Source organism: Melospiza georgiana, chromosome Z, assembly GCF_028018845.1.
Source record: "Melospiza georgiana isolate bMelGeo1 chromosome Z, bMelGeo1.pri, whole genome shotgun sequence".
Taxonomy (NCBI): domain Eukaryota; kingdom Metazoa; phylum Chordata; class Aves; order Passeriformes; family Passerellidae; genus Melospiza; species Melospiza georgiana.
Genome location: NC_080465.1, coordinates 78,258,590 through 78,270,813, shown reverse-complemented (window position 1 = coordinate 78,270,813; position 12,224 = coordinate 78,258,590). Strand labels below are relative to the sequence as shown.

The 12,224-nt window shown below is 35.2% G+C and overlaps 1 protein-coding gene across 1 annotated transcript in view; it reads right to left on the bottom strand.

Moving 5' to 3' along the window:
- The window catches only part of PIK3C3 (phosphatidylinositol 3-kinase catalytic subunit type 3), a 68,586-nt gene that overhangs the window by 24,404 nt on the left and 31,958 nt on the right, over positions 1–12,224 (bottom strand). Inside the window, exons 17-21 of the mRNA XM_058043811.1 lie at positions 11,590–11,718; positions 11,201–11,270; positions 10,541–10,605; positions 8,242–8,326; positions 7,112–7,186 (exon numbers count right to left, since the gene is read on the bottom strand). Coding sequence (XP_057899794.1) covers positions 7,112–7,186; positions 8,242–8,326; positions 10,541–10,605; positions 11,201–11,270; positions 11,590–11,718 — 424 coding nt within the window. The remainder of the gene's footprint in view (positions 1–7,111; positions 7,187–8,241; positions 8,327–10,540; positions 10,606–11,200; positions 11,271–11,589; positions 11,719–12,224) is intronic.

Genomic DNA, 12,224 nt, shown 5'->3' with positions numbered 1-12,224 from the left:
AACTTGTATAGGCCTTGTCTCTTCAAATGCACAAGGCAACTGCCCTACCTATCAACAGCCTGCCGTGCTGCTCACCATAACGCTCACACACTGACTGGGGAGAATGCAGTGCTCCCTTCCAATAGCACTGAACTACACATGAGATGTTATTGGTAGCAGAATGAACAACTGAACTTCCCTTGGTAAACCTCAGTTTACCAGCAACTTCAAAAAACCTAAAATATTTAGATTAACTGAAGAATAAATATATTATAAATACAGAAAAAAATGCACTAATAGAAATAAAAGTAAAACAATTCATTATTCTTAGGTAGCCATTTTTTTAGGAATAATCTTGACTCAGTTAAATACTGTCCATGTTAAGCAGAAAAATGTCTCTTCATGTGTGCTGCAAATGTATTTTCAGTTTGGAATGTGTAATTTAGGCAATGACTTGAGCCATACTACAGCTATATTACAAAATGATGGTGAGACTGCAGATATGCATGCAGATACAAGATAGAAGATCTTTCAAACAAGAAGGTAGAAAATTATTAGCATGATTGTTATCTAGACAAACACAGCCCAGAAGACAGAGTCTTGCTTCAGAATTATGGAACTGAGCAGCATTACAGACAGGGGTGTATTTGCCTTTGGGTATTTTAACCTGCAGCTTGTGTGTTCATTTTAAGATTTTGTAAGATTAGGTTCTCAGTGCTTTTGGAAAAAAAATGGAGCAGTCATATTTTTCAGTTAATCACCTGTCTGACTATTTCTTTGAATAATAACGTAGTATCAATAGAAGAGGCTTTTTGAGATCTGTCATAAGCATTCTTCTTCAATCCAATAAACTAATTCCATGACAGTCCAATTTCAAAGAGAGATCACAAGTATCCTCAACAAGTGGTAAAACATTTGCTGACTGATAAATGCCATAACCATTACATTTTGCATAACTAATTGTGCTTTTAAAAAAACCCATTCCTTCAATATAGTCCTACTGGTCTGATAAAGGAGATTCTTTTAGAGCTCCTTTTTGTACACCAAATTTTTGAACCAACCACATACAGAACCCTTTCATCATTAAGCTAGAAAAAATGTTTAACTGAAAAGTTTAGGGGGATTTGCTTTCTGTTCACTTATTTAAACCTGTCACCTTGAAGAGTCAAGAGACAACATTTTGAATAAAACAGTAACCCTTGTAGCAGAAATATGTTTTTTTAGTTTGCTCTGGAGATAAGGAATAAAAGATTATAATTAATAATTTACACTGGTAACAAAGACATCTAAAACATTCAAAAATATTTCAATAATTGAGTGATAGACACTTTGAAAGTGAGATGAGGCCATCCTGCATTAACATCATAGTTTTCCTAGATGTACTTCAAAATTCAGCTGTTTTTTAGGTTGACTTAAAATGTACGTACAAGCTCATATTTAAATAAATATATTTAAAACCTTTCAAACCTGTTTACTAAATACAGATTTGATTAATTTTAATTCAGCTCCTGCAAGATCAATTAAACCAGCACACCATGGTATAGAACATGGACAAAAGGCTGTCCCTGGTGCTGGCACAAAGCTTCTACACCAGGAGCAGCCTGAGGGAGCACTGAAGGTCTAGAGATTTCTACAGAGGCACCTGACTCATGTTACCCTCCAGGAGTTAACAACTGAATAAGTGAAGAACAAGCCTGCTTTGGACAAATTAAATTTGCAATGCATTTAATACTGGAAATAGGTAATATTTATATTCTTATTTATGTTAATATATAATAAATTTATGAAGTTAATAAACTCAATGATTTCAAATCTTCAAGACCAAGAAAAAAAGGTTGCAAGTTTCTCACGTGATCATCCCAAGTGCCATTTGTATCAGGGCATTACACTGACTACTCCACTTCCATTATATTAATGAATGTGACAGTTTTCACTCAACATTACTCCAATTGCAAGAATAAGGGGACCTCTGGAGGACACCTGGTCAAAACCCCTGGATGAGCAGAGACAGCCAGAGCCAGGTGCCTTAGCCAGGGCCATGTCCAGACAGTTTCTGAGTATCCCCAGGGATGGATGGTCTCTCTACAACCTGTATCAGTCACTTCCCTGTAACACTTCATACTCATATCACGGTATTTATATACAGTAATCACCTATCCTCCCAGTAATCCAGCATTCATGTGAACTTTGTGCAACACTTTTCTAAAGTATGTGCAATACTTTTTCTAAAGTATGTAATTGTTTGTAAAACATGACTTTACAAACAATTACACATCCTTCCTTCAATATACAGGGTCAATGTCATAATACATACTGTTCCATCAATCTTAGACCATCATATTTTACCATGATCCAACTTCTTCCACTTTATTATGTCTTAATTTAAAGGGCTCCTAATCTTTATATATGCTTATAAATTACAGACAAAACTGGACCTCTGCTCTGGTTTACTACCGTTCCCAAATGAGCGCTAAATCATAAAGGTAAGGGGTTTTTTTGTTTGTTTCAGTCATGATTTAAACTAAAATCAGGAATTACTTAAGACAACACGTGAAACAGATCTCATCTTTAAAACTAGTGCACTAGAAATTACCCTGCCCTTCCCGTTTATTTTACTGTAGAAAAAGAAAGACACTTTACTAACTGGAAGGCATTTACTGACTGGAAGAAGAAGAGAAGCTTCCAGGAAGTAAGCAATATGCATATATAAAATTATTTAATTTAAAATCTAAAAGTTGAAACTATTGGGTACTTTTGAGCTTTCGTTTTTTAAAATTATTTTATCTTATGAGTTTGACTACCTTTTTCCACTCAACACCTGGTTTTCTAACATATGGAATAAAGAAGCAAGGCCACTGGAGACTTCAAGGACATGGCACAAAACATGGAAGTCACCCCAACTACCAGTCAGGGTGTCAGGGATTTCAAAGTCCATCTGACTTTCTTTCAGCGATCTTTGATTAAGTGAAGCATGGACCTGTAGAGAATAAAAATTCATACTTGGTCCTTGCAATAGCCAGTAACACCTGACTGCAGCTGGAGAGGGTGATCTGTCCATTACTTTCACTGCTAATATCTAGATTTTAATACAGAAGAAAGTGACTATAGAGCAGCACAGAAGATTGTTTCATTTTGCTAGGAAAAACAAGACAGATCTCTGAAAACCTTAAAATGCAGAGGACAGAGCAAATTAGATGCAATTACTGAAATAAAGTAAGTCTGATGGCAATTGTCTCTTAACAATAAAAAAAGCAAATGATCTCAAACTACTCTGTGCGCGTTGCTGGGGAAGAAGAAAAAAACCACTAAACCAAAACACAATTTGTAAACCAAACCAAAAATTTCATTACTTCTTTGCAACCCTGAAGCACCACTATTATTTTAACTTGGCCCATATTAAAAAAATATACAATTATTTATTATTTTAACTAAATTCCTATTTTAAGTTTGAAGCAATAGGATGAAAAGTCCTTGATGAAAATGACTGGATGGATGGGGTCCTTTTCTGGCTTTCCCAGCAAATTCTAATGTTACTATAAAAATTTCTCTTTTGCGAACAGACCAGTGGCATGATGAAAAAATCGGAATGCCTAATTTACTTTCATAAGCAGCATCTTACAACTTTTCTAAGACTCCACAACAATGAAAGTAATGTGAATTTTTAAGAACTTATTGAGGATGCAGGTTTTTAAGTCAGTATGCAGCAACAGATGGAGGTAAAGTTTAACACTGTCACCCATGTAACTGTTAAGAGCCCAGCCTGTCTTAAGCATTGTAACTCACCTCCCTCCCCCAAGCTGTCCATTCTCAAAATACATTCTATTCAGGCATATTATAAAAAAAACCAGGTCTGGTATTTATAACTAGATGACAAATGCTGTTCAAGGTACCTAGAAGAAAAAGTGTTTCAACAGATCAAAAGCTAAAAGGTCATATTCTTTTTAATAATAAGCACCACAGAAAGTGGAATTCCAGAGAGAAATCTAAAGGACAAAAGTATGCATTAGTTTCTATTTTTTACAAAAATAAGGATGTCCCTCTATCAAGACCAGTAATATTTAAAAACATATTTAAAAATTGTATTTTACATACTACAGTATTTTACAACATTAATAAATGTACTTAACAATGTACTTGTCTAAGCACTGACCGAGACTGAATGTTTGAATCTTGAACGTTTTCCATTTCTACCATCTCAGACCTGCTCTGGGATAGATTTTTTGACTAAAAACCACAGGAAGTACAAACACATGGTGTCATTTCATACATGAATCTGTCCAGGTCCTTGCTGTCTTTCCTGGCAACCCTTTCTAACAGAGACTGAAGAATAAATGTGGTGTCATTTGGTGACCACAGTTCTACCTCTTAACATTAAATGAAAAGACAGCCCAGTTCTTTCATTTATTTACTTGTGATACCAAAAACAAATGTGGTTTTCAAGTTCTGAGCACTGAGTCTTTGACCTGCTCTTAGATATTAATAACATAATTTTATCCACATAGCAATTTTCCCTCCTGCTACAGAGCAATGACAAGTGTATGGCTCAGGTCAAAGCCCCTGTACTTTGGGAACTCATACTGGGAACTTGCATTTTCATGCAGGTGACCAGAGGTTACTGAAAGATAAGCTGGTCATCACTAGGGTGAGAGTAAATTGGTCAGAAACACACATAAGCAGTGCTATCAAGAAACTATTTGAACGTCTAGGATATCCTAGAATATCCACACATAGCCTGCACATTTGTGAAAACTCTGCATGACTATAAAGCAAGCTGAAATTACTAAGATACCTCTAAAGGGACAGGAGACTTCGATTGTCTATGAAAGCTGAAATACTTTCTAACTCTCCTTATGAATGTACTGACTGCCTTGCAAATATGAAGACATCCATATCTGGATATTTTATTAGTAGCTAGATCCTGACTCTACAATCAAATCAGTGAGTGTAAGAGCTGCAGAACAAAATGTTCTCAGGGGAAGGCTTGGCGTAATTACAACGTAATAGCCCAGTGCGTTTTCCATGGAAGTTAGCTGAACATGCTACACCTTGTATATCACAATCCAGCTTCACAACCACCCAGATCTTCCCTCCAAAGCAACAAAAGGAATGTTAGCTGTTAAATCAGATGTCAACTTCAATATATAAATCAGTCTGTAATTCTAAAAGGAGGCACCGATGTTGCCTAATCCTGGGCATACAGCTGAAAAAGTGTCACGTTATCCACAAACCACAGTAGTATCTGCTATGGCTTTAGAAACAAGATTTTAAAACACAGAACAATTGAAAATGCATTTTGTCTCTATGAGAAGTAAGAAGTTCAAAGTTTTCAGAGAAAGTAAATATCCCTGCCATGGAATACTGAGTGTTTAATGGCCTTTGGGTTACCAGTCAAGACACATTTATGAAATTGATGCAAGTCTTTTTGTAATTTTTAAGATTACTGACAGATAAGGATGTTTTGACTGAACATTCCCACATCTTCTTCCAAACACACTTCTAGAGTTGCCATTGAAGTATAATGATACAGTACTAAAAAATGTGAAAATCCAGATGTCTTTTTCAAGACTGCTACTACAAAAAAGCCACTCCATTTCTAGAACTATAGGTATTAAAGAGTCATGAAAGACAACAGAAATTATTTCATTAGGTAACTGACATCTCATGCAAAAAGACACATTTCTAATGTGTAGAAAACAATGTTTTTATGAACTTCTGTATCTAGAACTTAATATTTAAATTATACTGCATCTATATTATAAGCATGGACATCTTATGTTACAAGATGATGCACCAATTCCATTGGAAGGAGTCTAACAGATGTGGCTACATTCACCAAACAGAAAGGCTGAGCCAAAAAAAAGGTAATGATATGTAAGAAATATATGAACCCACAGCTGATACCCAGTATTCTTTACTGAAAAACTTCAATTCATGACATGATTATCATCAAGAAAGGATGCATATAGGATAGTATGATTTCGAAGGAGGTACTTGGAGCATGCATTCTTCAGGAGAAGAATGAAATTAGCTTCTTCTGTCTTAAGGCTAAGGGATTCTCAGTAGCAAGATACAAGCCTTGGTAGAAGGTCTTTGTTGTATCTGGAAAATGTGGAAGATAAGGATTTCTCCTGACAGCTCACAAAAGCCCTCAGTTTCTGGCAGACTGTGGGTTTTCAGACCTGGAATGTACGATGGATGTGCACTGCCCTCTGCTGTACTCCCCAAATTCTTCCAGTAAAGCAACTGTGCTGTACTTAACACAGACAGGTAAGATGCACTTTATCCCAAATCAAAACACTGAACTATTACTACTCTCAGCATGCAAGCAGAGCCTGCTGTGGAAAGATTTATACCCACCACAAGAGATAAATGAGAGACCTCTGAAGACAGATCTTTAAATGACTGTATATTTTCAAACAGATAGGGTAAAATACACTTGCTTTAGTTGTTCCCCCATGAGCTTAGAGCAAGACCTTTTAATCAAGACCAACTGTAAATTTTCTACTCTTTCAGACTTACCATGGTTAAAAGCAGTATATGCTTCAGCCTTACCTGTAACTAACAAGCCTTTCAAGTGGATGGGTCTCTTTTTCCAAATAACATTTTTATTTAAACGTTTCTCATTCAATAAACGTTTCACATCATAATAAACACTTAACCACAACTCTTAATTCTCCACCACTATGTAATGAAGGTATTCAAGCAATCAGAACTCCTAGGGAAGCTGTAGTTCAAAAGTAAGCAAGCAAGTAAAAATAAGCCAAACAACAATTCAAAAAGATGTTCCGCTATAAGAAATGTTGTTTATCAAAACTGTGTGAAGCACATGCAGCTACACATGAACTCATTTTCAATGAAAACAACTGAAATTCCCTCTATCTCCCAGAAGTGATTGTAATAGTTGAAGTAGTTTTATTTTCAAATCCTTCATTTCCTCTAGTTAAGAAATCATCTTATTACACACTGGAGCAAATATTACCTTAAATGAGACAATACAACTTACATTTTAAAATATAATCTAGTCTGCAATACTCAGTGGGTTATATTCACAAGGAAAATGCAGAGAAAAAGTACCAACACATTAGAAATTAAACAACTGTTGCTATAAAATTATACAGCTAAAAAGAATTACCTGTTTTTGTTAGCAACAGATTATCCAGATGTCTATCTCCAACTCCAAGGATGTAAGTAATCACACAATAACCAGCTGTAAAAAGTAAATTGTAAACATCAGTATGAGTACCTTTCCTGGAGAGAAACAAGTTCCACACAATTAACAACAGCATATTACATTATTTTAGCTCTAGTTCACTAACAATAAATATACCACAGAGACTTGGGGCAGGAGTGGTGCTGGTGAAGAATAATCAATGCCAGCTCTATGAAGAACGTTTGAAGTACTAAAACTCTAGAACTTATTCAGTACTGTCAGGATTTTAATTTCTTATGACACAATTACATGTCTAACCCTTAAAGACTTAATTAGTTCAGTACTGGGAAAAACATTCTTCAAAAGGAGGTGAAGTATTTTGAACTAAGTGAATATACATGTTTTGAACTGAAGCTATTTTAAGGCCACTGTAAACAAATATAAAGCATGGATATGAGTCTGGATATCCATGTCAGATCACCAATGGTAAAAAGCAAACAGTTTTAATAGTTGCTTTTACCCACTAACCAGAACAGTTTGAAGCAGTTCTAAAGACTGCACTATCAGAAAGGGAAGGGAAAAGGAGAAGGTACTGTGGAGTCACACCTGAATGCTTTTTTTTTTTAAACTTTTGTTAAAATGGAGGTTTTTTAAATTTTACGGATAGCAAATGTGGTATTTTAACACAGTCATCAGTTTACTGAACAAAAAGCTACCATTTTTTATTTTCATACAAATGTAACCACACCCCCCAAAATGCCTAATGTTTTCGAAACCAATTAGAATTTTGACACAGATGATTTATCATTACATAAATGCTTTACGTGTCCCTGCATTATGAAGACCCCAACTCGCAATACAGAGAGGGCAGAGATAAAATTGCTGCTGGAAAGCAAAGAGTATTTATCTCATACTCTCCTTTAAGACCCACCAACAGCGGTCTTGTGTGCGACGTGTCAGGCTTAAAATTACTCTTTCTACTGCATTTCTGACAGCGAGTACATGCACAGTGCCCTGTTTGCAGCCACCTAAACTGAAACAACTTAATACCTCATCCACCATGCCCTTCAGACTTCACCTAAGAAGTTGCCAGCTGTTAGACTGTAACTCACCACAGCTCTTAACATACGTGTCCATCACCTCTGCGCTGATTCCATAAGGGCCAGTCTCACTAGGGGCATGTTTTCTGAAGAAGTTCTGGAGAGAATGCCATGAAGATATTTAGTTATTCCACATAATACAAAACTGGGTCTTCAGAGAAAAAAAAAATTTAATCAAGACCACACATGGCCATTATTACAACTTGTTAAACTAACAACCACCCCCAAACACCTCCTAAGATCTAGTTTAATATCACTTTATTTATATCCTGTCTCAATCATCATATTCTTAGCACAGAAACTGAAAAGCAATTTCCTTTATTAAATGTTACAGAAGATTAACAATGCACTCAAAAGTTACTAATCAGCAACAATGAGTAACAATACTTCCAAGGCAAACTGTTCAGGTCATATCAACAAAAAGTAAAACAGGATTAACAGTCCTGCTTTAGAACTATACCTGGGGAGTATGCTCTTACATAGTTTAGCATCCTTATATGTCTCCCTTTTCCTCAATAAAACCAACTGCTGCTATTAAGTTTAAAAAGAAAATAAGCCTAAGTCATGAAATGGAAAATCTGAATTTCCTGTGAAATGTGGACAGGGCCAAACAATTCTCTTAACCTTCCTGAATAAGAGAAAACTCAGTTATATCCAAGCCAAAGCAAAGTTTCTTCCAGTAGGCACAATCTAAGGAAACACTGTAAGAAGAGTGTAGTAGTTCCCTATACAGCAAGTAAGTTACTAAAACCATAATGAAAAACTAAGACACTTACGTAAATCAACTTCTAAAACATGAACTGCAATTTTAAGGTTGTTGATAGAAGGTAAGTAACACTGAAACACCAAACCAGCTTTTCTCTCCTGGAGATCTGCATTTCACCAGGCAGCACTGGTTTTCTGGCTTTAAATCTTTTCAATAGTTAATACAGTAGTTATTCAGAGTGCTCCTCTTTACTAGAACTGCTGTGAAATCCAAAATGAGTATTTCCAAAAACAGTAACCTAAACTTCCACAACTCCTGAAAGTGTTCAACTGCTTTTCATTTCATTGGCCTATGATGCCCAGCTATTTTATCATGTTTCAGCACAGGAAATCTCACTCTTTTCGTGCACTGTCTATTTAGATTAAAAATTCTTCACAGGAATAATTGCTCCTTATGTCTGCATAGCAACTGAAACAATAGGGCACCTATTTCCAGTCACATGATGTTGCAAGGAATTGAAAATTAACACTTTCATAGGCATTTCTAAACAGATTATTTTATAAAAACATGTAATGGAATGATTCATGAACAGTACACCTTCAAGATTTCAAATGATTGTCAAGAAAGCACTTTATAGTCTGTAAAATTACTGACTGTGCAGATGAAATGGAATCTATGGAATGGAATGGAAAGCTAAAAAAACTCCAACTTATGTAACTTGATGCTGGTAACTGATTAGTGAAAAATATTTTTTATATGTGATAAGTATTTGGTAAGCTTATTTGATAAGCAAATGATAATGAAAAATGATAAATAATTTAGATCATATTTTTAACATAGGTAGTTTATAGGAGCTGAGAGATAGTTTGCTTCGACTTACAGTTACTGAATTACAAAAAAAAGGCAAGCTTCCGTATTGTCTACACAATAGGAAAAAAGCACCATGAAAAATCAAATCCAAATAAATATGCTCTATTTTCATTACAAAATCTATTAGTTGCTCACCTCATATAGCAATTTGCTTTGTTTTTATCCAGCTATATTATCTCAAACAGCTGAGCTCTGCTATCTAGCTTGTGTGCTGGGATTGAAACCAGTATGAGTTTTGTGTGCCACTATTCAATTGTATGTCTCCATTCAAATCCATGAGAATTAAGAAAATCTGCTAAAAACCTAAGTTACAGTACCTATACATCCACTATTGAGGAGGAACAGGCTTCAGAATTTGTATGAATGAATTATTTAGTTGTTTCATTGAAAAAAGAGGAGCACTAATCAAAGCATATTTTGACAAGGTCAAATAAATGAAAGACAAACATGCAGCAAAAAGTGTCAGGTATCTGCCATTTGTCATTACAGCAAAGCTGAGATTTCAATATCATAACTAAACTCTAATTTATTTAAATAATGTTACTTTTAGAACACAGGATACTCAAGTGGTCATTTATGTATACCTTTTCAAACAAACCCCAAATGTTTCCAGCTGTAATTTGTCTTCTAACAGACCAAAAAATCAGCTGAAAAACTAAAAATTTTGCATAACATCTATACCTTCAGCTTACACTGTTAGATCAGAAGACAATCTACAACTCCCCCATCACGTACCTGTATAGTTTCCTCAGTAGCAAGAACTTCTGCAACTGGTACTGATGGAATAAACTGCATGAAGCCTATGACAGAAAACAGACAAAAGAGAAAATCTCCAATGCACAGAACTTTCAAACTACTCTCTAATACATGTTTATGAATGGACAGAACTAATACACAGTCATTCAACTGCTTCTAATAGCAAAAAACCCACTTTTTTGATCCCATTTCCAAGCTCCTGCCTTCAATACTTTTAAAACAACTTTTCATTAACACCAAATTAACTTGCAAAAGGTGTGTTTTCACAAGTTTTCAAGATGAGAGAAAGTATGCTGATGGCTTTCTAAATATTTATCCAGAATCTATCTAAAAGCAGCCAAGTTTGATTTTTTGTTTTTCTCCTCCATTTAATGAAAAGATCTCTAGAATAGAAGGGTTAGATTATTTATTCATGATCACACTGATAGCCAGCAGATTGGTAATTGCTGATTGTCATTTACTCCTAAATCCAGACCAGGCTCCTTTTATGGAGATATTTGAGTCACCTTTGGAACACTGTGGTGACTCAGACTGTTTACTTCCATGGCTTAAACTCTAACAAGACTTTCTTACACACTAAGAACCCAGGGAGGAGATTCTTCTCCATACTGTATTTTTAGGAAATAAGTGTACTCATACCATGTTTTGTACTAGTTGCCAGCACTTTATAGGGTGTCAACTTCAAATCCAGATTCTCTTTTCTTAACAGCTGGAAAAAAACAATATACAAAAGCAAAGGTGAATGCAACAGAAAGTCAGATTTTATTACTAAAAGGATGTTTACTGGACATTGATCTCCACTGAAACTGATAATGAGTGAGAGCCTGTTTGGCAATCATGTATTTTTTTTCTTAATCTACATAGGGTAATTGCACATCTATATATGAAAGAAAAAAAGGCCACCTAGAGATCTGAGAACTCTCAAATTATCAGCAATATAAGCTGCATTAACAGTGTTAAACAGTCTTGCTTTTGACAAGGAAAATCAAGAAAACAGAAAGAACAGGATATAGATTAATAATTTTCACCTTATCCATGAGTGAAATAATCTGAAGAATAAGTTGATCTTGACGTAAATCATCGCCATGCTTAAAAATCACAGGATATTTGCCTCCATCTTCTGTCTTGAAGAATAACTGAGCAGGCATTAAGGCACTCTGCAAAAGGAAATATACTAATAAGCTGGTTCACAGCAGTGTTCATATTAACTCGGAAATAAAATCTTTGCATTGTATTTGCATTGTCTCAGTGTCTCAGTCTTAGAGTGTACCACTTCCAATTACCAAAAGTACAACTGTATTTTAATAAAAAAAATACCTTAATGCTTTCCTTCCTTTTTAATCAAGGATACATTCTCCCTCCCTGCACCCCACAGCAGCAGAAGAGGAAAGGACAGAAGTATTCAGTTTTTTTCCATGTGCATATAATTCCAATCAACAAGGAAGCACTATGCAAAAGGTCACATCAAAACAAATTTTAAGTGATCAGATCAAAAAGCAGAACAATTATAGGATAAGCAAGAAAGAACTCCTAGGGGCAAGTCATCTTAAACAATTAATTGCTTCCTTAATCTATTTAGCAAAAGCAAAAGTGCCTTTTTACATTATTGTTTGAGAAAACCCATTTAATTGTTTGCAATTTTTCCATGTAAAATGGGTCAAAG